Source organism: Streptopelia decaocto (genome assembly GCF_964273445.1).
Source record: "Streptopelia decaocto genome assembly, chromosome: 2".
In the NCBI taxonomy this organism is placed as follows: domain Eukaryota; kingdom Metazoa; phylum Chordata; class Aves; order Columbiformes; family Columbidae; genus Streptopelia; species Streptopelia decaocto.
The window spans coordinates 157,517,891-157,545,596 of NC_138655.1; the positions used below are offsets into that span (position 1 = coordinate 157,517,891).

The window sequence follows — 27,706 nt, forward strand, 5'->3', positions numbered from 1 at the left end:
AATTATTCCAAAGGGAAGAGAGAATTGGCTTGAATGGCTGAGTCCTTTTCAGCACATTGCCTCTTGCAGCCCTGTGGTAACGCTGCATATCATTCCCAGCGAATAACTGTTCGCACATAGCGTTACACGCACGTTAAGCTGTATCAATACAAAGTCCAGCAATGTAGCTGTGACTGCCAGTGATGGGGCGTTTAAGCTGAAAATGGATATTTCCTGGGGGACTGCGGGCTGTTGGCAAAGTCACAAGTGCTCTAGGGTTCCCAGTCAGGGAAACGGCCTCAGCGTGAGGTACCTGCTTGTCAGGGCGAGCGTCGGACCTGGGGCTGATGCACCTTACACATACCATGGGGTTTTTTTTGACTACAAAAAAAACCAAACCCTGAGCTCCTTGTACTCATAGCAACCCAGTGTGCTCTGTAATCCCCACAACATGAGACAAGAAGATGCCTCCAGCCATAAACAAGCACGGCCGGACCAGTCCGGGCAAGCTGCCTGCAGTGAAGTGGTCGCGTGGCAACACAGCCCTCAGGTTTTGCTGTTTTCCATTGCTAAAATCGTCCCTTTTTTCAGAAGAAAACGCATCTTGCTTGGTGCTGGGCGGGAAGTGCTTCCAGTGGACCCACATTAGGTCAATGTTGTTGGTGAAGGGTTTGGAGGGGAAGCCGTATGAGGAGTCACTTGATTTGTTCAGCCTGGAGGAGACTGAGCGGGGAGCTCATGGCGGCTCCAGCTCCTCACAAGGGGAGGAGGAGGGGGAGCACTGAGCTCTTCTCTTTAGTGACCAACGACAGAACCCGAGGGAATGGCAGGAAGATGTGCCGGGGAGGTTTAGGTTGGACATCAGGAAAAGGTTCTTCACCCAGAGGGTGCTGGACACTGGAACAGGCTCCCCAGGGAGGTGACACGGCCCCAAGCCTGACAGTGTTCAAGAAGAGACTGGACAGCACCCTCAGACCCACGGTGTGAACTGTGGGGTGTCCTGTGCAGGGACAGCAGTTGGACTCCATGATCCTTGTGGGTCCCTTCCCACTCAGGACATTCTGTTATTCTAATGTGAATGTTAACAGACACTTGTGAGGGAATAATAGTAATAATGGGGCTGGTGGTTTTCCTGACAAAAAGCCTGATGTCAAATAACCAAACGGTGACTAAAGCCAACCCCGCATCTTCCTCTGGCGCCATTTCCCCCCGGCCTCACTGGCTGGGGACCAGTTTAGCCACCCCTCTCCGGGGGGATCCCTGTAGTCCCGCTGAGGGCGAGCCCTTCGCCTTCTCTCTCCCTTCTTCGCAGCTCTCGGGCAAATCCCCCCTCGCTCGTTCCTCCCCTGTCCTTCCTCCACCGCGCTGAGGCGATGCCGCCATGGCGGGTGGGCCGGGAGGGGGCGCTTGCGGGGCAGCGCGGCTCCGCGGATCCTCCCCGGCCCGGCCCTGCCCTGCCCGCCATGGCGGCCTTTCCCCGCCACCGCCGCTTCCTCGGCGGTTTCGTCTGCGGGGCCGCGGCGGGCGCTGCCGCGTCGTGCTGGGCTGCGTGGCGGCTCCTCCGCAGCCAGAGCCAATCGGAGCCGGGCCCCGGGCGGGCCCTGCAGGAGGGTAAGAGCGGCGGGTAGAGGGGAGGCCGGGACGCGGCGGCCCCGTGGCGGGTGGGGGAGCGGCGGCGGGAATGGCGGCCCCGAACTGCCCCAGCCCCTCTCTCCTCTCAGAGCAGAGTCCAGCGCAGAGCAACGAAGATGATGAAGGGAGTGGAGCATCTCACTTATGAGGGAGCTGGGGCTCTTTACCTTGGAGAAGAGGAGACTGAGGGGTGACCACATTAATGTTTATAAATATGTAAAGGGTGAGTGTTAGGAGGATGGAGCCAGGCTCTTCTCGGTGACAACCAATGGTAGGACAAGGGGCAATGGGTTCAAACTGAAACACAGGAGGTTCCACTTAAATTTGAGAGGAAGCGTCTCAGTGAGGGTGGCAGAGCCTGGCCCAGGCTGCCCAGGGAGGTTGTGGAGTCTCCTTCTCTGCAGACATTCCAACCCGCCTGGACACCTTCCTGTGTAACCTCATCTGGGTGTTCCTGCTCCATGGGGGGATGGCACTGGATGAGCTTTCAGGGTCCCTTGCAGTCCCTGACATTCTGGGAGTTTCCTGGGTACCTGCCCCATGCTGAGGGTGGTGCAGTTATTTGGGGGTGCTGGGCTGTGACTTGCATTAACGGGGGTGGGTCTGGCGGGGTTGCAAGGTGTGGGGAAAGGGCTGTTGGGGGGCACCAGGGCCTGGTGGGAATGAGCAGTTTTCTGTGCAACCTGAAGGCTTTAAAAGGTACTGAAGTGTTAGAAAGCACAGGAAGAGGGGCTCTGAAAACTTGAGTTGCTCTTGAACAGATGGCTAGAGGACGAGGAAGTCAGTAAGACATGTAAATATTCCTCCATGAGAGAAAACTGTTCTTTGCAAAAAAAAAAAAAAAAAATCTCAAAGTGAAGCTTTCATTCATTCAACAGAGTGTAAGTGTTCCTGGTGAGGGCAGGACAGGACTCACGCTTGTGCTCAACTCAGACATGACAGTTTGTGAGGAAGAGTGCGATTTCCAGCTCTGAAGGGTGAAATGTGTTTCTCTCCTGTGTCCGTAACAACTTGTTGCCTGATTTAGAGTCATAGAATCATTTTGGTTGGAAGAGACCCTCAGGATCATCAAGTCCAACCATAACCTAACTCTGGCACTAAACCCTGTCCCTAAGAACCTTGTCTAAATGCCTTTTAATCCCCTCCAGGGATGGTGACTCCACCACTGCCCTGGGCAGCCTGTTCCAATGCCCAGCACTGCTTTCTGTTAAGAATTTTTTCCTAATATCCAGTGTAAACCTCCCCTGGCACAACTTGAGACCATTTCTTCTTGTCCTATCACTTGTTACTTGGGAGAAGAGACCAACCCCCTCCATGCTCCAAGCTCCTTTCAGGCAGTTCAGAGATCAGAAGGTTTCCCTTCAGCTCCTGTTCTCCAGGCTGAACCCCCAGGTCCCTCAACTGCTTCTCATCACACTTGTGCTCCAGCCCCTCACCAGCTTCGTCGCCTCCTCTGCACTCTCTCTAGTACCTCAATGTCCTTCTTATGATGAGAGGCCCAAAACTGAACACAGGATTCAAGGTGGGGCACAGTCGCTTCTCTAGTCCTACTTCCTTTGTCCCTGAATATCTGATAGCTTTTCTTCTGAAGGCCAGCCCAGAGCAATTGCCAGGCAGATGTGTGTAGGCATTAAAGTAGAGGAGTTAGGCCTGGACCTGAGATTTTCATGTGAGAGCATGCTGAAAAGCACATCTCTTTTGGTAGAAGGGAGTTTCACTGGAATGCTCTCTTAATATCCTTTTAGGTTTTAATTGTGGCAGTAACCTCAAGTAGTTCCCTATGCAGTATGTTTATATCCACGGAGGTGCTTTTCTTACAGTGTTGTTTCTGATCATGTTTCATATTTGGATGGCTTTCTTTTTCTTTTTCTCCTCAGAACCAGTGGAAGAGTCTCTGCTGGAAAAATATGGATTCCCTGAAGCTGGAACAGAGACCAGATGTTACACAAATCATGCACTGTCTTATGACCAAGCAAAACGAGTGCCTCGGTGGGTGATTGAACATATTTCGAAACAGAAGACACTGGGTATGTATGTATTTATTTTTTACATTTATAGCACCCAGAATCAGCCTTGCAGTTCACAGAAAGTGGATGCAGGAGCAGGCAGGGAGAAAAAATCCTGTAGTGATCTCTAGGTATGGATTTTTCCACCCATTCACAATCTCACTGGAGGCAGCAGGCCTCTGGCTGTTGTCAGCTTCGTGACAGTATTAAGGCTGATGTTGCCAGTGATTTAAAAGAGATGTGTCACGCCAGGTTGGCAGCCTCTTCAGTATTCTTTCTGGTTTTGGGACTAGTCTGATATTGAATGTACAAAGTCCTGAAGCCTGCAAGACACACTTGGCCCATGGGTTGAGTATGAAAGGGAATAATGAAGAAAAACTAGAGCTACCTTCCGGGAGAAATTTCTATTATGGATTTATGAAACAGTCTGTAAGCACCAGATAAATACAGTTGTGTGAGTGTAAACACACTAAGTCGTGCTGTGGCAGGGAAGCCTAATTTACCTCTTTTAAACATGAATGGAGAGAAGATGAAAAACGGAAAAATGAAACTTTTCTTTCCTGATTCAGACCTGCGAAGTTCAATGTTACTGCTCGAGCAGTTCCGTGGTGCAATTTATGTCGGTTGAGGTACTGCGCCATATGTGTGAATGCTTGTGGAGTCAATGCCTTTAGTAGCCAGACTGTTTTATCCACAGCTCTTAAAGAGGTTTCCTCAGAAGGGGAAGAAAAGATGAATGTCCATTTGTGAGATAAAAATGGAGCAAAGGGCGTGAACAGTTGTAAGTGTTTAAAGCTAGAGAGGGCATTACCTGCTCACTGCAGCCATTACTTACTTTGATACAGTTCTGTTGTATTTTCTGATGTGCATTATCTAATACTCTCTCCCCTGCTTTTTATGCAAGACAGAGGCTCAGTGATTTTTTGCTGTCAGTGGTGAATGAAATATGAGTGGTATACAGTCATTGTAAATTAAGTTTATAGCATTAATTCGGTTTTTATAAGACAAGTTATTAGTAATGGAGGTAACTGTATAATTGTAAAATGTTTTATGAACGCAGTAGCCCTCTAAATATATCTTAATCACTGTCTTCAAATTACCTTTCAAAATTAAAAGCGTGATCCTGAAAATATTTATAACCAACCCCTAAGTAGCATCATTGATTCCACTTCTTTCTGAGAAGGAAGCAGTAATTCCAGGTTTACTTTCAAGTGGGCCTTAACAGCAGAATTGTTAAAATGTTTTCAGAACGGTCAGATACAACTAACATGCAAGTTGAAATTAAGCATTTGAGGCATTTGGCTCTGATTAATGTCTGATAGCTACTCTAATTAAGATTTGAGGCAGAGCTGTATTGTTTGGTGAAGGTCATAAAAACCTTCCATGTCCTGGAGTCTTGAAAGGACATGATGTAAAAAAATGTATTTTACTGATAACTAAGAATGTAAATGTTTAAAAACCATGATGGAAATAAATTAGCTTTACATGTAAATGAGATGTACAAAACTGGTTACAGAAGAAATTAGCCTTTTTTATCAAACAGTGAACAGAGAATAAATGAGGATATAGTTTTCCGTTTTTCAAGTTCAGTTGATAAAGTACAGTTTGTCTTACATACTGAGATGAAATATGATTTTTTTAAATAAGAATTCTGCTGTTTTGCACACTGCTAAACTCGTCAGTGTTGCTTCCTAAGCATCAGTCCTGTGTAAAAGTATCATGTCACCTGCTTTATCGAAGAAGAAAAGAGAAGTGCAGCTCCTTCCTTTTACCTCTGCTGCATAAAGGTGCTCTGACCACCTCTCTGTTTTGACGTGACTTCCGTAGACATATGCACAGATGGTCAGCAAAGAAAAGGAAATTGCTTACAGGCACTGGTTTCCAAGAGATGTGTTCTGCATATGGATGCTCATTTTCCACCCCTTCACTTCTTCTTTGTGGTCTTTGGATGTCATAGAATCATTTAAGTTGGAAGAGACCCTCAGTATCATAGAGTCCAACCAGAACCTAACTCTAGCACTAAACCCTGTCCCTAAGAACCTTGTCTAAACGCCTTTTAAACCCCTCCAGGGATGGTGACCCCACCGCTGCCCTGGGCAGCCTGTTCCAATGCCTGACAACCCTTTCCGTGAAGAATTTTTCCCAATATCCAATTTAAATGTCCCCTGGCACAACTTGAGGCCATTTCCTCTCATCCTATCGCTTGTTACCTGGGAGAGGAGACCAACCCCCTCCATGCTCCGACTTCCTTTCAGGCAGTTGCAGAAAGGGAGAAGGTCTCCCCTCAGCTCCTGTTCTCCAGGCTGAAAAGCCCTAGTTCCCTCTGCTGCTCCTCATCAGACTTGTGCTCCAGGCCCCTCACCAGCTTTGTCGCCTCCTCTGCACTCTCTCCAATATTTCAATGTCCTTTTTATGATGAGGGGCCCAAAACTGACCCCAGGATTCGAGGTTTGGCCTCACCAGTGCCCAGCACAGGGGGACGGTCACTGCCCTGGTCCTGCTGGCCACACTATTCCTGACACAAGCCAGGATGCTGTTGGCCTTTTTGGCTACCTGGGCACACGCTGGCTCACGTTCAGTCACTGTCAATCAATGTCCACAGATCCCTTCCCCCCAGGCACTTTCCAGCCGCTCTTCCCCGAGCCTGTAGTGTTCATGGAGTTGCTGTGACCCAAGTGCAGGACCTTGCACTTGGCCTTGTTAAACCTCATACAATTGGCCTCAGCCCAACGCAACGATCCAGCACATCCAGATCCCTCTGTAGAGCCCTCCTGCCCTCCAGCAGATCAACACTCCCACCGAATTTGGTGTAATCTGCAAATTTACTGAGGGTATTCTCAATCCCCTCATCCAGATCATTGATAAAGATGTTCTTGGGTTCTTCAGAGAACTGCCAAGTGGGGAGCGTGTACCACGCTTTGTCCTCAGTACGGAGCACGAGGAAGCTCATTGATAATGTTGACATGACAAAAAAGCCAGAATGTGTGCAGTTTGTGTGTGTGTGCACAGTCAGCTGTAGAAAAAAGAATAATTTTAACAACTAGCAGTGATCACTGTTGAAAATTGCCCCTCGCATTGTGTAAGTGCTTTATAAAGTGCCAAGTTTGAGGAAAATTCTCTCTGTTGTTTATAAGTCCTGATTCATGCTTAAATGAAAAGAGACTATAAATGGTCCTGTGTATTGCATCTGTGAAATTATACCTAAGATGACACCCTGAATTTTACAAAGAAAATTCAGTATGCCTTAGATACTTGGAATTATATTGTCATTTGTGAAAAACATAATGTGGACAACAATGATGGTGCCCTAAGCCAGTTATTCTCCAGCTCTGTTGACCAATTGCACAGGCATAGCTGAATCAGCCTCTGCTGCTTTTCTGGAGCACTTTTCTTACTTATGGATGTTCTTGGGTTCCAGGCCATTCCCTAAGTAAGATGATATCTTATTGGAGGTTGTGAGTGCCAGAATAATTTATGCAAGTCTGTTCTGGCCATCACTTTTCCAAGGAAGTGATCTCGGTTTGGGATTAAGTGGTCTCAAAGTTGCAGCCCACTCAGAATATCCTCTTTTCCAAGGGGTTGACTGGAACTCTACACAGTGCAAGGAAGGAAATATAGGTGTACAGCCAGTAAATCTGGGAAGAAGTCAGTCTCCCCAGCAAAGACAGCTGCTTAGAGTGGGCTCTGCAACACTTAAGTTCGCTTCCCCCACAACCCACCCCTCAAAAAGTTTTTGTCTTCCACAAGGTTTCGACTTAGTAATTTTTGTGCGTAATTCCCAAATGTCTGGAAAGACTGCAGGGGAATCTTGGAAAGGAAAAGGAAAGCTCTGCATTTCTTTCTTGAAGAAAAATTGTAGTGGATCAAACATAAAAATGGAACTGCAGCTGGTGAAGTTTTGTATATCTTCATTGTCCTAAAAACTGAATCTGCACTGTTTCATGTCTTTAGCAATCTTGCCTTTAATATTGATCTGTGTTTATGATAGGGCTATTTTTTTTCTTTTTTCTCTGTAACATAGTAAGCACGTTACAACTTTTAATATGTAGTGGGAATTCATTTAGGACTGAAGCACAGATATTTAAGTTGAATTCTTCTCTTGTATAGTTGAGAAAAACACTCAGATTAAGGTGTTGAATCCTTAAGCATGGCTCATTTGGCAAGATGTGACAGAACCAGTTCTTTTTTTCTTGTTGTTGTGACGGTTTAACAATAACCTAACAATTTAGTGTGTTATTCTTTAGGCAATGCAGACCGAAGACACTGTAAATTCCGACCAGATCCTAACATCCCTCTGATGTTTAGTGCTGTCAATGAAGACTACCTTGGGAGCGGATGGTCACGAGGACACATGGCACCAGCGGGAGATAACAAATTTTCAACAGTAGGATTTTTTTCTTTCTTTTTAATTTATGTTTATCAGTCGGAAAGGGTCAGAAGACCCTTGAAGTAGTGTGTAATGTTCCTTTTGCAGTTTTGAGATGGAACGTGGTCTGTTTATTGACTCAGAGTGACGAGGTCTGTTCCTGAGTGAGCACTGTAGGATGCTCTCACAGTCTGCTTCAGGCATCTAAATGAGGCGCATCCCCTGCTGACATACCTCTCTTCATTACATCACACCTATATTAACTTGTTTGGCAGAGATGGTGTGAGTATATCTTGTACTGTACAGCGTTAAGGAAGTCTTCTCAACCTCTTGTATGTCACATTGTCTGCCTGTGAAATGAAGATTATAACCTTCACCAAACAAACCCTGAAAGTGTGTTCTGAAGCTCAGTGAAAGGGAGACAGGGAACGATGACTTCATTCTGGCTGACGGGTGCTGAGATGTTTAAGGCTAGATTGGGCAAAGCAAAGATGCTGTTAAGTAGTGTTCTGTATTGGCAAGGGGATTGCCTGGATGATTTAAAAGGCTTTTTCATTTCTGGCAAGGCGTATGAGGTAAATTAGAACCTTCTTTTGCCATAGTTCTTTCAGTCTATAAAATGTCTTCACCTGCCATTTATTTGAGCTGTAAGAAAAGCACACCCTAATGCCTTGGCTGACTAACAAAGCAGCCTTGGATTTATTGGATCCTCTTGTGAAATGTGCCTAATGCAGCAAATTGTCAATTAAGAAGCAGTTAGAATTTGTGTTTCTGCCAGGCAGAATAGAATGCAGTGAGGCAGAGTGACAGCGCAGTGGCATGTGGTGGTCGAAAGAAAAGTCATTTTATTTCTACTAGAAGTGTCTTGGTGGTTATTTATTTGTGAGATCTGGGGGTCTTTTTCTGGTGAACTCTGTGTGTGCAGAGAGATCCTGGACCGTGCTTGAAATGCAATGAGATGATACAATCTTTCCAATACAGGATTCGAAAAATGTAATTTCACAGTTTAATTAGCGCAGGTAGTATTTGCTCATTATCCTAAGGAGTTCTGTCAGCCCCTTCACTTTGAAGAAGTAGTATGTGAAAAATATTGGCAATACAGGACTTAGGAAGATTCTGGGTTAAGACCTTGGAAATGTTTTCTCCTGTATTTCCCTGCATAGATGTAGTTTTTTAGCACCAGCTCCTTTGCATCTTGAGCTATATATGCGGGCTTCAGTTCAGAGGGGTTCATGGCACTTTTTGAAGATAAAATTAAGCAGATGCGTAAATGTTTGACCATTTGGATCTCTCAAATCATTACATCACCTGCACATTATACATTTGTAAAATATTGGTTAATATTTTCGGTAAAAACTTTTCTTGCAGTGGAAAGAAAAAGCTAATCATCAGGCAAATTAGGCAGTCAAATAAATGAAAAGCATGGGTGAAGGCATCCTTCCCATTCAAAAATAAGAGCAGCTATTAATAGTTGCATCCAAAAGCATTAAAAAAATGACACCAGGTGACATAGTAATTCATGTGCCTCTAAAATTAGACATTCTCATGCTGTGTTTCTGTCAAAACAAAAATCGAAGTAGAGACATTCTGCACGGTTTGCACCTCATTATGCACCTCTTAATCCAAAGTAATTTTGTAGATGTTCTGATTTAGGCTTTATCTGCTAATCTTAAGACTAAACTAGAAGTGGATTCTGATCTATAAACTTATAAAATATGTTTTCAGCTTGTAGATGTTTCAATTACACTATATTATTTTCATTTTCTATGCAGAGAGCTATGGCTGAAACCTTCTATCTGTCTAACATCGTGCCTCAGAATTATGAAAATAACGCTGGATTTTGGAACAGGTGAGAAATTACTTGTAAGTAAACTAAGTGAAAAATATCAAGCAGTAGCACAAATCAAAACTGCTGTATTTATAAAGCTTCACATCAAAGTATTCTCAAACACTTTATAGACTATCTGTAGAGATCATAGCAACTTGCTCTGAAATGAAAGGCAGCTCAGTCCTCACGGTGCAAGAATAGTATAACGACTGCTTTAGTTCTGTATTCAATCAGTCTGTAGAGGACATTTGTTTAGAATAAATAAAATTACTTCTTCTGGCTGATATGGGTAAAAGGTACCAGGCTTAACGTGTTCTAAAACGTGTTCTAAAGGAAAATTCAGTAGAAGTAAGAAAAGAGTTTAGATCTTGCTTTAACATCTCTCCCTCAAAAACGTGCTTCCAGTGTGAGACCATTCACATCTCTCTATGTGGACATTGGTTCACTTTGAATTGGGGAACTGAGCGCTCCCCACTGAGTCGTGACTGCTTCAGGTCTTGGATGTTTCTTCAAGTGCTGGTTTCCAAGGATCAGCCAGGCAGGTTCTCTGTCACTTGTGAACACTGGCTAGATCGGTTTTGAGGTAAAATGAGTGGCTGATAAATTTACACTTTCTTCACATAGGGTTTTTATTCTTTCCTTCCTTTGAGCAGAGAAAAACATGAATAAAAGTAGCATTCATCCAGTGCTTCTTGCATAGGGCTTCCAGAATGCTGAGACTCAGAAACAGGAGGGGAAAATGATGTATTTCACAGGATTTGCTCAAGGGAAGGTTAGAAAAATTATGTACTAAACGTCTGTCAAAAACGCATCATCATTCAACCCAGGACTGCTTTCCGGTTTTACAAGAATGCCTATAAAATCATATGAAGCATTCAATAAGGTTATACTGTTTTATAGACAAATGAAATACTCTTAACATTTTAGAGATATGTTTTCTTTAATTGTTTTAATGCCTCAACTATTTGAGCATAAAATTTCCTTATACAAAAGCTAGGCATTTGTACCAATTTCAGGTTGGAAACCTTCTGTATTTCCCTTAAGCAGGATCTCTGCCTGATCAGGAAATCATGGGGAGTATCGAAAATTACCACTGGCACCATCAGCCCCACAATTTAAGCAGCTATTATCACTTTCTCCCAACCCCAGCGCTCTATCCCCACGGTTTAAATCCGTGAACAAGATATTTATACCACTTGGTCTGTCAGTCTCTTGTTTAATCATAAACAGTTTTAAGGATACTATGTCTCTTGTGCGTTGTATCCCTTCCTGGCTTCAGTACTCTTTTCCTTTCTCTTTTTTCAATTGCTCGCTTCTTGAATTCTCTTTTGAGGAACAGGTAGGCAACAGAGTTGAGTCAGTTTAACAATCTCTTGCTTTTTGAAGTGGTATTCACCCTCCAGCCATGTGGTTTTGCTGCTTTCCCAGTTCCAGCTCTGGTAGTAGCCTGACTGCAGCCAGTCACTCCATCTGCTAACACAGTTAAACTGTTTTGCATTTTGTTTTGCTTGGTTATGTTTCTGCCAGCTTAGAAATCGGGATCAACTGGTGAGATGAGTGCAAGAACCAACACAGAAGATGGAGTAAGACTGTTGAGCTGGGGAAGACATGGGGAGCAGTAGGAAAAGGGAGAGCAGGACCGCGTCTTTCAGCAAGCTGTTAGGTAGTAAGCTATCAGGCTGGTTCAGTGCTGTGCTCTAACTGCACCTTAGTACATATTCCTCCTTCTCTTCCCACCAACAGCATGCTGCTTTCTTCCCTGATGTTTGTCATTTTCTGCCTTGTTTTGAGTGCGATTTCATGGTCACTGTAGTCCGATCTCTGTCCCTGCTTCCACCAAAAGGAGTTTGCTCCGTAGCTGAATTTATTCCCACTCTTTCCATGCGCAAGGCGGTGTTTGTATTGCCGGGCTGTGAGACAGCCTGAGGAGCTGAGCTGCTTGGAAGCAAAGCTGATGACAGCAGGAAAAAAATCAGGTTGTGGTCAATGCTTTGGCATATTGCATGCAGCTCACTATTACCAAAGAAAAAAGGGCTCATTCCTGCTAATTCTGATGCGTGGGGCTCATTCTGGCTAATTCTAATTTGTGTAAGCTGATTTAACTCACTAACACAGCAAAAAATGGTTTGTCCATTTGAGTGCAGCTGTATCTTCAGTAAAGTACCAATGGATGCTCACAGCCTGTGATTTCTGTAACACTTGGGGTGTTAGATCAAAGGCTATAATCTTTTGTTTTATGTGAAATAAGCATGATCCAGAAACCTTCTTATTTGCAGAAATATTTTATGCTGTAAACTGAATCAATTAGTTTAAAAAGCAATAATAACATTAGTATTTCTGGAGTTACTACTTTATTTTTAAACAGTTTTCTGTAAAAAAAAACAGACTTAGTGGGAATGACACGTAGAAACTTTCTTAAGTACTTTGAGCTGTGGAAGAGCTGTCAGTTGCAGGACATCGATTCCTTGGGGAGGAACAAACAAGTCCAGTAATGTGGTAAAACTTTTTAAAGTAAGAATACAACAACCTGCTGTTTGAACCAAGTATTTTACTAATCCCAAGTGACCATCAACAATATCTTTCTAGGGTCAAGTGTGAGAGTAAGTAGAGAACTCAGATTTTCAGGATAGGTGGTAAGACTATGGAAACCTTTTTCAAATGTGTGCAATGACAGGCGCCTATCTGTAAATAAGTGAACCTGGGACAAGTGGGAACTATGATGGGCTGCATTTTACCATCTTTGGCTTGTGAGTCAGTCACATGAGTTTGGAAATAAGTTCCTAAACTGTCAGTAGTTGATCTTGCCCTTCACAGTATGTTTCAAAGATTATTATGTTAAGTTTTGTCAGCTGACTTTATCTGACAAATATATTCCAGAATGGAAATGTATTGTCGGGAATTGACCGAGAGATTTGAGGATGTTTGGGTAGTTTCTGGACCTCTGACCTTGCCTCAAACAAATGATGATGGAAAGAAGAGTGTTACTTATCAGGTATGTTATGTATGTTGCTGGGTTAACAGTGCAGTGGTGATACTTTATTTATTTGTTTAAAATTTAGATTGTAGCTTGATAAAACAACTATCTTAGTACATGCAACATGTCCAAAATGTCTAGTACTACTTGGTACAAGTTCAGGAGAGATGTTATATCTTTCCTACACATGAAAAAGTATAATTTTAAAACAATTTGTTTACAAAGAGAGATGTATTAAATGCCTGGTCACTGTCTGCAGTAAAGCTGTTTTCTGACTTCTATAATACATGACAGTAAGCAGAGAGTGGGTTTTGCTGATGTTTAGGTATCTATTCAGTCATGTATTGATACATTTTAGCAATGGTGCGATACAAAGGTAGTGTGAGTTCTGCAAAACTACATACCCATGCTCCATTAATTTCAAAAGCAGTTGTTTGCTGATATCCCATATGCATCACAACTGAGATTCTGAGCATCCCAAAGTGAACTGAAAGACTTCATTCCGGTTCAGTAGGTTTTAGGTGAATGTAGTGTTATCACTGGTCTGTGATACTGATACCCCCCTGCTTTTGGTTCCCCGTTTTTATTACCAGCTTAAAATACTCTGAAGATTTAGGATTGATCATGCACAGTCTCTAGAAACTGTCACTGATAGACAGATAGCAAAGGTTCTCAAGTTGAGAGATGAATTTGTTGCTTGTCCTGACTTACCCTTGGTAAGCACGTATTTACACATCTGTAGGATCTGAGCGTAGTAAGGCATCTGAGTAAGTATTACCTCCTGCCCCTGCTGTAATGAGATGTTATTGCTGTTTTCAGTTCCTAGATGAAAGCTAGCATAATGCAAATAATAAATGCTGTATTTTGTGCCTCTTGAAAAAACACTTTTCCTTGGAAATAAGTACTCGGATCAACGGCAGCTTCAGCTCATGAGTGATTCAACTGTCCAAGCAGTCCTCTGAGGAGCAGTGAATGAGCTTGCTATAACAAACCCGTTTCAGAGGGATATGAGAGACACAAAAGAGAGAAATGTTCAGCTTTCAACACTGGCTTGTTTAGCGGTAAAATTTAGGCGCTATTTCTCCATTATAAATACACAGCTGATTTCCATTTGATTGAACTTGGAACTCCGTCATGACAGAATGTAGTTTTTCCTGTTTGCTTTTACCTTTTTACTTCTTTAAAAACTGTCCCTCATGTCCTCACCTGCACATCTATAACCTTGACTGTGACAAAATCACAGCTTTGGTTTTGGGTTGTATTATTTTATTTTCCAGACAGTCAGATATGCTTAGGAAAATGTAGTAATAATAATTTATCTTTTTCACATTCAGTGAGAGTTCCAAACTTAAGCTCTCCCCACATCTTTGTGAGGAAGGTGACAACTGTGCTCGTTTTCGAGTGGATAAATAAGCCGTGGTTAAGGGATATGACCAATGCCACATAGAATCATAGAATCATTTCAGTTGTAAAAGACCCTCAGGATCATCGAGTCCAACCATAACCTAACTCTAGCACTAAACCATGTCCCTAAGAACCTCATCTAAACACCTTTTAAACCCCTCCAGGGATGGTGACTCCACCACTGCCCTGGGCAGCCTGTTCCAATGCCTGACAGCCCTTTCTGTGAATAATTTTTTCCTAGTATCCAATCTAAGCCTCTCCTGGCATAACTTGAGGCCATTTCCTCTTGTCCTATCACATGCTACTTGGGTGAAGAGACCAACACAGATGAGTTTGAAAGCTGGTAAAGCCAGCTTTAGACTGGGAGCGGTTCCTTGCCACCCAAAGGGAGAGTGCTGACTTCGCTCTCGCCCATTATACTTTACAGTCCTCTCCCTCATCTGCCAGTGTTGATGACTCTCAGATCATTCCACAAGATGTTTAACCGTCCATACTGGACTCTTTGTTTGCTTATTGGGTTTGTTTTCTACTGCTGTAGAAAGAAAGAGCAGCGTACAGAGGAGTCCAGCGCTTACTGATGCCAGCGTGAGATGCATCTGAGAGCACACAGCTGGGAGCAGGAGGGAGATTTTTCCTTTAAACAGACTTGAGCTGAGTGTTTGGCTTATTATCATGCAGAATGGTACCATCAGAGTTCTCCTGGCCTGCACACAGCTTGCTGGAATTTGCCTCCTTGTCACCGTCAGGATATTGCATTTAATTTTTTATCCCTAAATATGTGTATTCATCTTACATAGCAAAGAATTAAAAATCTTGAGCTGACTTGAACATTTTATACCTGGGAATTATTTTCCAGGAAGCAGGTGAATCATTTATCAATTGCATTTATCGAGTGCTTCACTTTAATTTTGGTCATCTTTATTCTAGTTTTTCTCTAGAGAAAGTGTTTACTTAGAAGAGGAAGCTTACATTTTCTGAAAAATTATAGTGGTTTTGAAATGTAAATTTTAGTATTCCACGGGTAAAAATAAGAGCAGGCACTTCATCTTACTGACTTTATTCAAAACAACTTGATACCAGGATACGGTGATGGAATAGTAGTGGCACATCATGTCCATGCTGCTTTGGTTCTTGTCTACTGCCAAGATGTCTTCATCATCTTTGGGTTCAATGACAACTCTGGTCTTTTATGAATGTTTTATCAATTTTAGTCTTAATAGAAACTATGAAGTGAAGTTCAGTGTGAGATTGAAAATGGTAGGATGATGGTATTCATGTTTTCATTTCACCATTTGGACACATTAACAAATCCTTTACGCAGCTTCCTATGGTGAGATTTGTTATGTAAGTTAATTAGTATATAAGCTGTATTTAAGTACAGATAATGCTGTCTGCAAGTAGGAAGAGCAAAATGTTGATTTTGGGAGTTTGTTTTAAATATTAAATGATTTTATTTGGGTCTTCTTTGGTTACACTTCTAAGTGTAAAGAAATACAGGCTGAGAATTGGGTTTTTTTAGTTTCAAAATCTCTTTGTGGCACAAGTTCTCATGCTTGCCATTGAAGTTGTCCTTTGGGGAAAGAAACTTCAGAGTGGAGCGGTGTGTTGGTTTTTTGTTGCTGCGGGTTTTTGTTTGTTTCCTTCTTGCATCAACACACTTAGAAGAGGGAACACAACCTGTCAAAGCACTGGAGAGAAGCTCTTTTCAAACAGATGCCTCGGATATAATTGCAGTCATTGCTGTTGATTTTAGTAGCCTGGATTCTGCCCCTAAACCAAGAACACTGAGAGTTGGCAGCTGAAGGAGATGAGAAGGTCCCTCTTAGCTGTGTTTCCGAGTGAACCCTGCTGGGTTTAAACAGGTGACTTAGAAATGAAAGGCTTTTAGTCCTCATTGTTTGGGCTTATAAAGCTGATGTGAGGAGGTGTCCGTTTTCTTTGTATGTGCTCTTTAAGGAGAAGTGCTGTAGTACACACAATAGTGCTGAAACTCACAACCGATCATCTGGCAACGTGACTTAAGGCCAAGCTTATTTCTAATGTTTTTCTTCTCCTCTGAGACTAGAACTGTGGAAAAAAAGAAAACACAGAAGTACTACAGTGAATGTGTCTGCATTGATTTGTTTCAGATCCTCTATTTAATCTTAGTTTCCTTGTTTTTGGCTAAAGGAGTGGTGAAGTGTGTATCCGTGGCTTTACAGGCTGGTGTTTTTCTCATCAGACATCCAAAAGGGTTATTTTTAGATCACTATAGAAGAAAAACAGAGCATCAGTCATGGCATTGTTCCCAGTTTTGCTTGGACTCTGGTACCATTTGCTGTTTAATTCCAGAAAGGGAATTAACCTCGAACTCCTTAGATGCCAGCGTTGTTCTATCTGTTGGCTGAACTTGCTGTATCCTCAGATATGTTCTGTCATTTCATCTGTCTCCAGCAGAGGCTTTTACTGCAAAGAGTAGCTTGATGACTGTGCTTGGTATCTGAAAAACAGATTTTGAGAATATATGTAAAATAGAATGCCAACAGGAAAAATCTGTTCTGTGTCACTGGAGAGGCAGATGCAGGTTTTTCATCGGTGGCCAGATCAAATCAAAATGACATTGTCTTGTTTTATACATTAGTGTTCTCCACTGACTGTCACTTCAGTGATTTTCCTCTGTCAGCAGATTTGGAGTTCGAAATACAAATTTTGCAATAATTGTACTATGTCGTGCTCAACGCTCCACCCTTCTTATTCCAAACGTCATTGTAGTAAATACTAATCTAAGAAGAATTGGCTATGCTAGGTGAACAGGAGTACAGTTTAGATACTATTTTGTTTGTTGTTAGAAGACATTTACATGTACTTTTTTAGCAAAATTCTGCATTCATACTGATGCTGTGCCTGCTCTTTCATTTTCAAAATGGAATGACTTAGCCAGAGATGCACAACAACTGTACCAGAAGATAAACTTACTTGTCACCTAGTTCTGTGGCAAGTCCCCGACAGCCAAATTGCACTTCTCAAATTTAAGATGGTACATTATGGTTTTCCCCGGTCAGCTTTCAGAAGTAGTAGAGGTTTTCTCCAAGCAAAGAGGCTACACAGGCAACTAAGGGATTTAGGTCTGTTATACAAGGCCCAGAAAACTTATGTGCGAAGGGCTAGACTGGTGTAAATGGCCAGAGCTCTGTCAGCCCTAAATTTAGATATGATGTACAAATGCAAATAATAGGCGGTGGGTTAAGACTGGAGCAGAAGAGACACCAAAGGTGCAGGATAGATTTATTGGGTTGCTTTTATTTAGCCCTGTACCCATCCTGAAGGGGATTTTTATTATAGGAAGAGCAGTGATAGAGACTTCAGTGGCTTCATTGTTAAGTAACCTAAATGGCTTTTGTGGAAGTAGGAGTCTGTCATCATGTAAATACGGTATCATAATTCATATATACACCCCATGCTCTTTATTAGGGAAAAAAAAAGGGAGTTGTCTGTCTTTCAGTGCCATAACTATGTATTTAGGCATGGCTCTTTTTTTTTACCATCTCTTCTTTTTGCCTTCTTCTTTCTCTCTTTCTCTCTTTCTCTCTTTCTCTCTTTCTCTCTTTCTCTCTTTCTCTCTTTCTCTCTTTCTCTCTTTCTCTCTTTCTCTCTTTCTCTCTTTCTCTCTTTCTCTCTTTCTCTCTTTCTCTCTTTCTCTCTTTCTCTCTTTCTCTCTTTCTCTCTTTCTCTCTTTCTCTCTTTCTTTCTCCATTTTTCTCTGTCTCCTTTCCTTTCCTTTCCTTTCCTTTCCTTTCCTTTCCTTTCCTTTCCTTTCCTTTCCTTTCCTTTCCTTTCCTTTCCTTTCCTTTCCTTTCCTTTCCTTTCCTTTCCTTTCCTTTCCTTTCCTTTCCTTTCCTTTCCTTTCCTTTCCTTTCCTTTCCTTTCCTTTCCTTTCCTTTCCTTTCCTTTCCTTTCCTTTCCTTTCCTTTCCTTTCCTTTCCTTTCCTTTCCTTTCCTTTCCTTTCCTTTCCTTTCCTTTCCTTTCCTTCCTTCCCTTCCCTTCCCTTCCCTTCCCTTCCCTTCCCTTCCCTTCCCTTCCCTTCCCTTCCCTTCCCTTCCCTTCCCTTCCCTTCCCTTCCCTTCCCTTCCCTTCCCTTCCCTTCCCTTCCCTTCCCTTCCCTTCCCTTCCCTTCCCTTCCCTTCCCTTCTTTCCCTTTCCCTTTTTCTCTCTCTCTTTCATTCTCTCTTTCTTTTTTACGATTGCCAAGTGATTTGGCAGTAGCTATCAGACCAGCCATAACAAATTACGTTTTCCTGAAATTCGTACATTTGCATTTTGGAGTGCTTGGCTCTACAGTGTTATTGCAGATTGTTACTACGACTTTATCTGTAGTATTTTCTATTTTCTGCATCGCTAGGTCTGCCTTCACACCCCTCAGTTCTTCTCAATGCCATTTGACAGAATTCTCTCAAATATTGAGGAAAAAACACTATCAACAGAATCGGTGCTGTCTAACACAAACGTGCAAGGAACTGGAGTGAAAGCAGTTAGTGCTGTCACAATGATTAAGTAAATAAAGTTATACATATAGCAAAGGAAATTTTTATACTGCCCGAAAGTCTGTTTCTATACAGAATTTAGTATCAAATTATAATAAAACTCTGGATTGTCAAACATGGGGTCATATTTGGAGGAATGATATTATCTACAGTAAAGTATCTGATGGGTCTGGTCAGTATAATTCCTCAAGTTACAGCTGAAACAAAACAAATCCCTATTCAGAGAAGGTTGCAGTCTTGTTTCAGATGGCAGGAATGATGTCTTTGATTTCTGTCCATCAAGAAACATGATGGAAATCTTAATTTTTTTCTCTCCAGATGTAGATGGAAGTACTGTTACATAAAGAGTTGTATGTATGCTTGTTTTCAGTCAGTTCTGGCTTGCAGTATGGCTTAGTTCTACACTCTGGTTATTACAGAAAGTGAAGAAATGGTTACTGGACCATAGAGGGAATTTCTGGAGCTATCATGGTGTATTTGATGGTGGTGCCCTCTGATGCAAGGACTCTTCAGTGTGTGCTGGCAGTTAAGGCGTGATCAAGAGTGATTCTGTTTAGCAGGTTCTAAGAGAATCTCAGATAATTGCCAGTCCAGAGCTGGCTCTCACTGATGAAAGGCCAGTCTAGTCCCTTCTGCTAATTCTCTCCATGGCTGATTTTCATTTTCTAGTCACTAGGCTAGGTGGCAAAATACTACTTCTAGATTTCTTCCAAAAAGTATTCCTACCCTTTCAGACAAAGAAAATTTTCTTACCACTCTGTGAAACTACAATTTGAGTATAAAATGAAAATATGGTAACATTTGTGTATGTTTTAAAATTTCTAGTAGGAGTAACACTCTGTTTTCTTCCAATTTCTTCTGTTCTTTTGCTCTTATTCCTGTTCTCCTGTTTATGTAAGAATGGAGTTTTCTTTCTCATAAACTCCAAACTCTCATTTGTAGGGATGGCTTTACCCCGTATTTATGTGACTGCCACCATGAAGGTGACATTAGTTAATGCCATGTGTTTAAACTTAACCTAAATACCATTAGAAAATGTCTTCATTATTTGTTATGATATTTAAACACTCCACAAATACTATCCAATTTGTCCTTTCTGCAATTTTAAAAACTATGACCAACCCAAAATCATGAGGAAAGCCAAGCTTAAGACAAATCCCCATCCAGTGACTTAGCTAATGAGACTGAGTTTATCAAAGCTCACTGAGTTCTCTCTGTTTCAAGAGATCATGTTGCCTCTGCACTTGTCTTTATCTGCCCTTGTGATCTCTTTAAGTTTGTATAACTGCTTACCAACACTTTTATTGTTTTAGCAATATGTAAACATCTCTAAATGTCAGGAATTGCATACGTTTTAATGGCCTGTCCTCATGACAGCTGTCCAGGTTTAATTGGCCATGGAGGAGTATAACAAATGTATACACACTTGTGGAATGTCAATAACAATGTCAATAACAATAAAAAACCCAATAAACACTCCGCTGAAAATGACATTATCATAATGTTGCATAATTAGGTGACACCAGTTCAGTCTTAGGGCTTCAAGCCAGCACCAGATCACCAGAGAAAACAAGAGCAAAGCAAAAACTAAAGGAATAAGTGGCTGCAAAAGTTCAGGCAATGGACATCTTTATGGTGAACTTATACAGAAAGCAAAGAGAAATAGTGTCTGAAATTTCACATTGCTTTCCCAAATGATGATGGGAAGTATATTTAATGCTATAAAAAGAAGGCTTTTAGCTTGAGTGCTTTTTTTTTTCCTGTTTTGAGGCTGTTGAAAATTTGAAAGATTAAGCGAAATTTTATAGGAATAGCAAAATGAACATTTTCAAGGGATTACACAAAAATTTACCTTGTGGCGTGTGAAAGCATGTGGGACAGCAGTGATTTTTTTCAACAGAGCATTGTTCTATTTTCTTGCTTGTATTAGCGCATGGGTTTTTTTTTTTTAATCACAGATACTATTAAAAACTGTTGCTCTTTTCCAGCTGGGACAGATAGCTGTTTCAGACATCGATTGCTGAAAGATCATCTGCTGCCTGTGGATAGACCAGCACAAATCAAAGTCAACATCTGTGCATGGATAATCTTAACCCATTTTCTCTTTTGTTACAATAGGAGCATATGCTCTCTGCCTCTGTTCGGCATGCACAGAGATAAATGGGGTGGTGCAGATCAGAGTAGTGATTCAGACTGCTGTACTTAGGTAGGAAAATCCTCTAGGTGGCAATAGGAAATGAATTGTTGAGTTTGTTTTTCCTACCTATTGCTCCTGGTGCAAACTTCACTTCTGCAGAATCATGTTTTACATCTTGCCCTGGTTGCTGAGCTCTGTGCGGGGGCAGCTACAGAAACATTCGTCTGCACTTTCTATATCTACTGCCTTAAAGAGGTAAATTGTGGTATATTACAGAGTATAATGATGTAAATATTATTATGGCGTGCTCCAGATCTGCATTTCCTTTTATAACAAATCATCGGGTCACACTGGCTGCCTAAATTATTGGTGATATAACCTTTGTGTAGTTCACCATAAAGATTAAGCTGCAGAAAAAAGTATATATTGTTTGTGATCCATATTTACCCTGTCAGAGAGTTCAGGCACCCTCGTTTGATAGTATTGTCCTCCAGCAGAATGAGCTGGGGATAGAACTTTAATGTCCCGCTTTATGTAAGGAAGGGACACTTGCGGACTCGAGACACTTGGCAGGCTGACATGTGTTAGTCACTTTAACAGTGTCAGAACTGAGCGAAATAATTACAGTAGTAGTTTACTGCTGTTCAGAGGACTAGTATAAAACCTGAGCCCTACTTAAATTTATTTAAATCCTCGAAAGAGAGCTTCTGTGGAATTGAAACAGTATATAAATTACATGTATCTCCGTTGCCTGTGTAGAGTTGAGTTGGACTCGATGATCCTTGTGGGTTTTTTCCAACTCAGGACATTCTATGATTCAATGTATTTGGAACTACATTTCTCAAAAGACCAACCTTTCCTTCATTTTGAACTATTATTCCCTTTACTTCTTCCCTTCCCTCCTTCTTAGGAGCATATACTATGCATAAATGTGCATTATTTTGCATAGACTATATAGATTTGCATAATATTACATAAGCACGGGTTCAGTTTTCCCTCAACACTCTCTTCAGGCGTTCAGCATTTCCATTTCGTACCTAACTATTCTGTGTGCAGCTCTATTCATTTCCCAGCAGTTCTATCCACCCACTCCGTCCTCCGACTCAATCTCTGTTCCCTCTGCTCACTCAACGCGCATTCACCTGTTTGTTTTACGTATGCCACATATCCCTTAATTGGAGATACTCGTAGCAGCTCCATCTGTGTGTTCACCCTTCCTCTAGGCTTTTGTACAACAGAGGATGCTGGTAGATGTGTGGGAGATGTTGAGAAGGGGAGCGAGCTGAGCTAAGGAGGACCTAGTATGTACACATTTATATAGACTGGGGAAAAAGTGTGTGAAAAGGGCTGGAAATGGCAGCACAGGCCATACAGCACAGGAACGCTGCAGGTCAGGAGGCTGGATAGTTGGGCAGGGTAAAATGTAATTAAATGTAACAAGGGCAAGTGTAGAGTCTTGCATCTGGGCAGGAACAACCCCAGGTTCCAGTATAAGTTGGGGAATGACCTGTTAGAGAGCAGTGTAGGGGAAAGGGACCTGGGGGTCCTGGGGACAGCAGGATGACCATGAGCCAGCACTGTGCCCTTGTGGCCAGGAAGGGCAATGGTACCTGGGGTGTATTAGAAGGGGAGTGATTAGTAGGCCGAGAGAGGTTCTCCTGCCCCTCTACTCTGCCCTGGTGAGACCACACCTGGAATATTGTGTCCAGTTCTGGGCCCCTCAGTTCCAGCAGGACAGGGAACTGCTGGAGAGAGTCCAGCACAGGGAAACAAAGATGCTGAAGGGAGTGGAGCATCTCCCGTGTGAGGAAAGGCTGAGGGAGCTGGGGCTCTGGAGCTGGAGAAGAGGAGACTGAGGGGTGACCTTATTAATGTTTATAAATATGTAAAGGGTGAGTGTCACAAGGATGGAGCCAGGCTCTTCTCAGTGACAACCAATGATAGGACAAGCGGCAATGGGTACAAACTGGAACACAAAAGGTTCCACTTAAGTATGAGAAGAAACTTTTCAGTGAGGGTGCCAGAGCCTGGCCCAGGCTGCCCAGGGAGGTTGTAGAGTCTCCTTCTCTGCAGACTTTCAGACCCACCTGGACACCTTCCTGTGTAACCTCATCTGGCTGTTCCTGCTCCAGCGGGGGGATTGGACTGGATGAGCTTTTGAGGTCCCTTCCAATCCCTGACGTTCTGTGATTCTGTGATTGTTAGTACAAGGAGCATTTGGGGAATGCGGTTTAGTCTTGCTGCTGCCTTCTCTCAGGAGGTTACAGCAGCTTCAGGGCGCTGCACGCAGCTTTGTCCTTGTAGTTTAACGCGAGCTAGCGATACAACCACGATCGCTGCTCGCTCCCTCCCTCTCCCCACCCCCAAAATAGGGGAGAGAATCACAAGGGAAGGTAGAAACTTGGATTGAGATAAACACGGTTTAATAAAATAACAAAATAGTAATAGTCCACTAGTAAATATATAAATAAAGTAGAAATAGAATCTAAAATAAAAAATACTCAATGCAAATCCTGATGACCTCCATCTGCACCAAGCAGCCAGTCCCAGGAAACAGCACCTGGACCCAAAGCTGATTCCAGAGAGAGAAAAGAGGAAGAAGGCAGAAAGGCCCAGAGGCCTCTGCAAAACATCAGGATGGCAAGTGGCCGAACTAAATGCCCTGAACAGAACTCCCCTGAACAGGTCTCCCCTGAGATGATTAAGGGAGTGGAGCACCTCCCTTATGAAGAAAGGCTGAGGGAGCTGGGTCTCTTTAGTTTGGAGAAGAGGAGACTAAGGGGGGACCTTATTAATGTTTATAAATATATAAAGGGTGAGTGCCATGGGGATGGAGCCAGGCTCTTCTCGGTGGCAAACAATGATAGGACAAGGGGTAATGGGATCAAGCTGGAACACAAGAGGTTCCACTTAAATTTGAGAAGAAACTTCTTCTCAGTAAGGGTGACAGAGCACTGGAACAGGCTGCCCAGGGAAGTGGTGGAGTCTCCTTCTCTGGAGACATTCAAAACCCGCCTGGGTTCCTGTGCGACCTCACCTAGGTGTTCCTGCTCCAGCAGGGGGATTGGACTAGATGATCTTTTGAGGTCCCTTCCAATCCCAAACATACTGTGATACTGTGATACTGTGATACTGTGAGAGGAGAGGAGAATGCGAGAGAGACCGCAAAATCCCGACTTTCCTTAAATACGTAGCATAACGCTAATGGGATGGAAAACTTATTGATCAGTTTGGATGTCAGTCAAGCTCTGCCCTGTCTATACACCCCTTCCTCGATGCCTCACACCTGTGGGCAGAGCTCAGGGTGTCCTTGGCTCTCAGACTAGAGCATTTAAAAACATTAACTCTGTCCCGGGGTGTTATCTTCTTGTTCTCAAACCAAGTCCAAATAATGACCGTGCTAGCTGTGAAAAAGAAAGGTGTCTAACTGCATGAAGAAAATGAACCCATTTTCAGTCAAACCAGCACAGTCCTTCTCTTCCCCCCTGCCCTGGGAGTGTGCAGGGGGTGGGATCACCATGCAGACTCACCCCCAAAACATTTTATGTACTCCCCAGATTGAGTGCCACCTATCCCAGATAAGTTAAACTCCCTTTTAACCTACCAGATACAGCAGCATGTGAATGCATAGTTTTCAGTATATTTTAAAATTACCTGTGCATCAGTCAGTTTTGATTATTTATGTCGTCAACCCTGTATAACTCTGGTTTCACCCACACAGAATGCTAAATGCAAAGTGCTTTGACACTTGGTAGGCCTAGTTTCCGTATCAAGACTTCTGTTGTTGAAAGGGAATGTAGATTTGGCTTATGGCATTTATTTAGCCCTTATCAGTTTCAATGACCATTAGATGTCGAGGCAGAGCTTTATTTAGGAGAAGGTTGGTGGCATAAGCAAGATCATTTTTGTTAAAAGAAACAAAAGCTTAAACTACAGTGAAGCCATTAAATAGCCTAATTTTAGAGAAGGGGAGGAAAATATTCTGTAACAGAGTAAAGAAATCTAAGAGCACATGTTTGCCAGAGACAGTAGTGATGTTACTACTATGTTATTGTGCAAAACATGAATAAACTTCATTTATCAGAGGTTTCCCTTTCTCCTGAAGGTACTTTCTCTGGTTGTGGTCTAACCAGTAAGATTTAAAGACCGGTCACTTAAAAAACTGGCAACAGAGGTAGAAGACACTTCAAGAAAGAATTCATAATTGAGGTTAGTTAACTGTTGGAACAGACTGAAGTGAACCTTGGTTCAGTAGCCACAGGCAAAGTTTAATTTTAAAAATGTATTTTCTTTTGCAGAAGTGCTGAATACTCTCAGAATGAAGTATACATGAGAAGTGTTTCTTTTCTGATTGAGTTATACTGAATGTATGAATGGACAAAGCATGTCTGAACTGAAATACTGCATTAGTTTGTAAAATACTTTCAGTTAATCTGATCAGTTGTGACAGTGAAATAAATATCTGCTTTCTCTGAAATTGTATTTTAAGTGTACCTAACAAAAGCTGTTAAAAAATCAAAACAAGCAGTCTTTGTTTTGGCAAGTATTGCAAATATTGGAAATACTACCAAATTACTGGATTTTCTGTATAAAACAAGATGCCTTGTAGTTTTTGTAGGGCGTCTGCATCTTTTTCTTCTGTTGCCATTAGAACAAAAGTACAAGTTTTAGAAGGGTAGTTATACAGAAGGATTATGCAAAACTCAGATTTTCCATGTGTGAGCTTGTTACACTTTTTTGGCGTGGCAGATTCAGTTCAGTGATATTGAAGGAAAAAAAAGTATGCAGGCATGAGCATCACTTTTTGAATATTGGAGAGATTACATTTATCATCAGTAGGTATATTCCCTGATACAGTCTGCTCTATACATACGTGTATGAGCTTTCAACTGATCTCATGTGAATTCAGGGTCCTGATCCTCCCCGCTTGGTGCTTCAGTTAAACTCCCAGATCCTGGTCTGGGTGCCACAGCAGGAAACCCAACATGGACAAGTTGAATCATAGTGAATTTATGGAAGAAATAGGTGCATTTTCTTCAGATAGACTTCTCTTCCAAAATACCGAGTCACCAAATGTACTTTTTTATATCCAGGTCTGCTCGAAAAAACACTTACTTGGGCAACATAGTTTTTAAATACAACCTATGAAATAGATATAGAAAAAATGACTGACAGAAGATAGCTTACGAGTTGATTTAAAATGGATATTAAAACCCACATGATTAGGAACTCTCAGGTCAAGAAGTTATTGTTACTGAAAACAGGTTTGCAAGTGTTAGTGGTGTGGTGCAGTATGAGCGAGAAGATCTGCCATCCCCTTCAAGCAACACTTGGAGATGTGCACGAGGATTGGGGAACTGGGGTTTTGGTTTGGTTCCAGTTTAGTTTCAGCTGTAACGAATTGCGTCTGCTTGGGAGGTTTGAGTTTCTTCTTCTACCAAAGCTCCTTGTTACAGATCTTTACAAATATTTAGGCAATTACTGATTAATCTTTTGAATTTAAGCCTGTTCTTAACACTATAATATTAAGTCGGTCCTGTCAAAGGAGAAAGGTAGAGAACCTTCTAGGAAAGGCTCTCACCAACAGTGGCTGAATAACCGTGCATGAAGTGTTCTTTGCCCTGCTTTGCTTGTTTGAGAGAGAGATTCAGACATTAACTGAGTTCATTCCTGACCAGCTATATAAGCAGCTACAATGAAATGGTGCTTTCCAGCTCTGCTCCAAATCTGATAACATTGCACATGATTTTGATGTGTAGTTACGTGCTGTGACTTCTTTTTAGAGGGAGTAGAATTAGTGTCACATATTTTTCCTGCCCCCCTCAACTGATAAGATCCGTTTCTGTAACATAACTTTATTTTTGACAGGTGATTGGAAAGGACGATGTCGCTGTGCCATCCCACCTCTACAAGGTGATCCTTGCCAGACGGAGCAGAACGTCTCCAGAGCCCTTGGTACTGGGGGCTTTTGTGGTGCCAAACAATCCCATCGGCTTCACTCACCAGCTGACCGAGTTCCAAGTGAATATTGAAGACCTGGAAAAAATGTCGGGTTTAGTTTTCTTCCCCCAGGTGGACAAAACCAAAGATGTGAAAAATATCTGTGAGGTGGATACCTGTAAACTGATGGGATTCAAGGAATTTACGCTGTACATCACTGCTCGAAAAGTGCAGAGTGCCCGTACGTTGCACCGCTTGGAGAAAGTCATGTCAGAGCTGAGGGAAGCAGGAATTGAGCCTGATGAGTATCTTCTAAAGCTTCACAAGAAGAAGGAAGAAGAGTTAGTGCAGGAAAAACAAATAGCAGCTAGAGAGGGGAAAGCTGGCTGAGTACTTATTCAAGAAGAATTTTGGGGTTTTGTACTTGAAAAAAAGAGTCGAAGGCAAACAAAGACAAGGGCTCTATGAATTCTCCTTTTTTTAATTGTGAAAACAATAAAGAAACATTTGGAAGTTGTTGGATTTGGAATAACGTTCATTCTCGTGTAACATGATGCACGCACGTGGTTTGCTGCAGTGTTTAGATGCGGGAAATGAAAATGAGCCCTTTCTGGCATGAATAGATTACAGGACCTCCAGAAAAGGCTTTGTGCTATTTTCCAAGCGAGACGTCAGACTTGGGCTTTGTATGGAATCCCTTCTAGGAATATTATAAAAATAGACGGTAGACACCTTGGGAGTGTAACTGGAACATGTTTAAATGTAATTCCGCCTGCAAATGACTTTCAGTATGATGCCGTAGAAGCAATGGTGCTTTTGGGGATTTTTAAAAATTAAATTACTTTAGAATTTTTTTTACTTAATCCTCTTTTATTAGAGACCTGTAAGACATAATCTGAATCCCTTACAGTCTTTCCTT

General features: G+C 42.2%; 1 protein-coding gene across 1 annotated transcript; it reads left to right on the top strand.

The window, feature by feature from the left end:
• The first annotated feature begins 1,337 nt into the window (after nucleotides 1-1,337).
• On the top strand, nucleotides 1,338-27,309 carry EXOG (exo/endonuclease G). The gene is made up of 6 exons (XM_082044464.1): nucleotides 1,338-1,590; nucleotides 3,489-3,638; nucleotides 7,862-8,001; nucleotides 9,756-9,832; nucleotides 12,689-12,803; nucleotides 26,716-27,309. The coding sequence occupies exons 1-6, from the start codon at nucleotides 1,353-1,355 to the stop codon at nucleotides 27,175-27,177; spliced, it is 1,182 nt and encodes a 393-aa protein (XP_081900590.1). The 5' UTR covers nucleotides 1,338-1,352; the 3' UTR covers nucleotides 27,178-27,309.
• The last annotated feature ends 397 nt before the right edge of the window (nucleotides 27,310-27,706 follow it).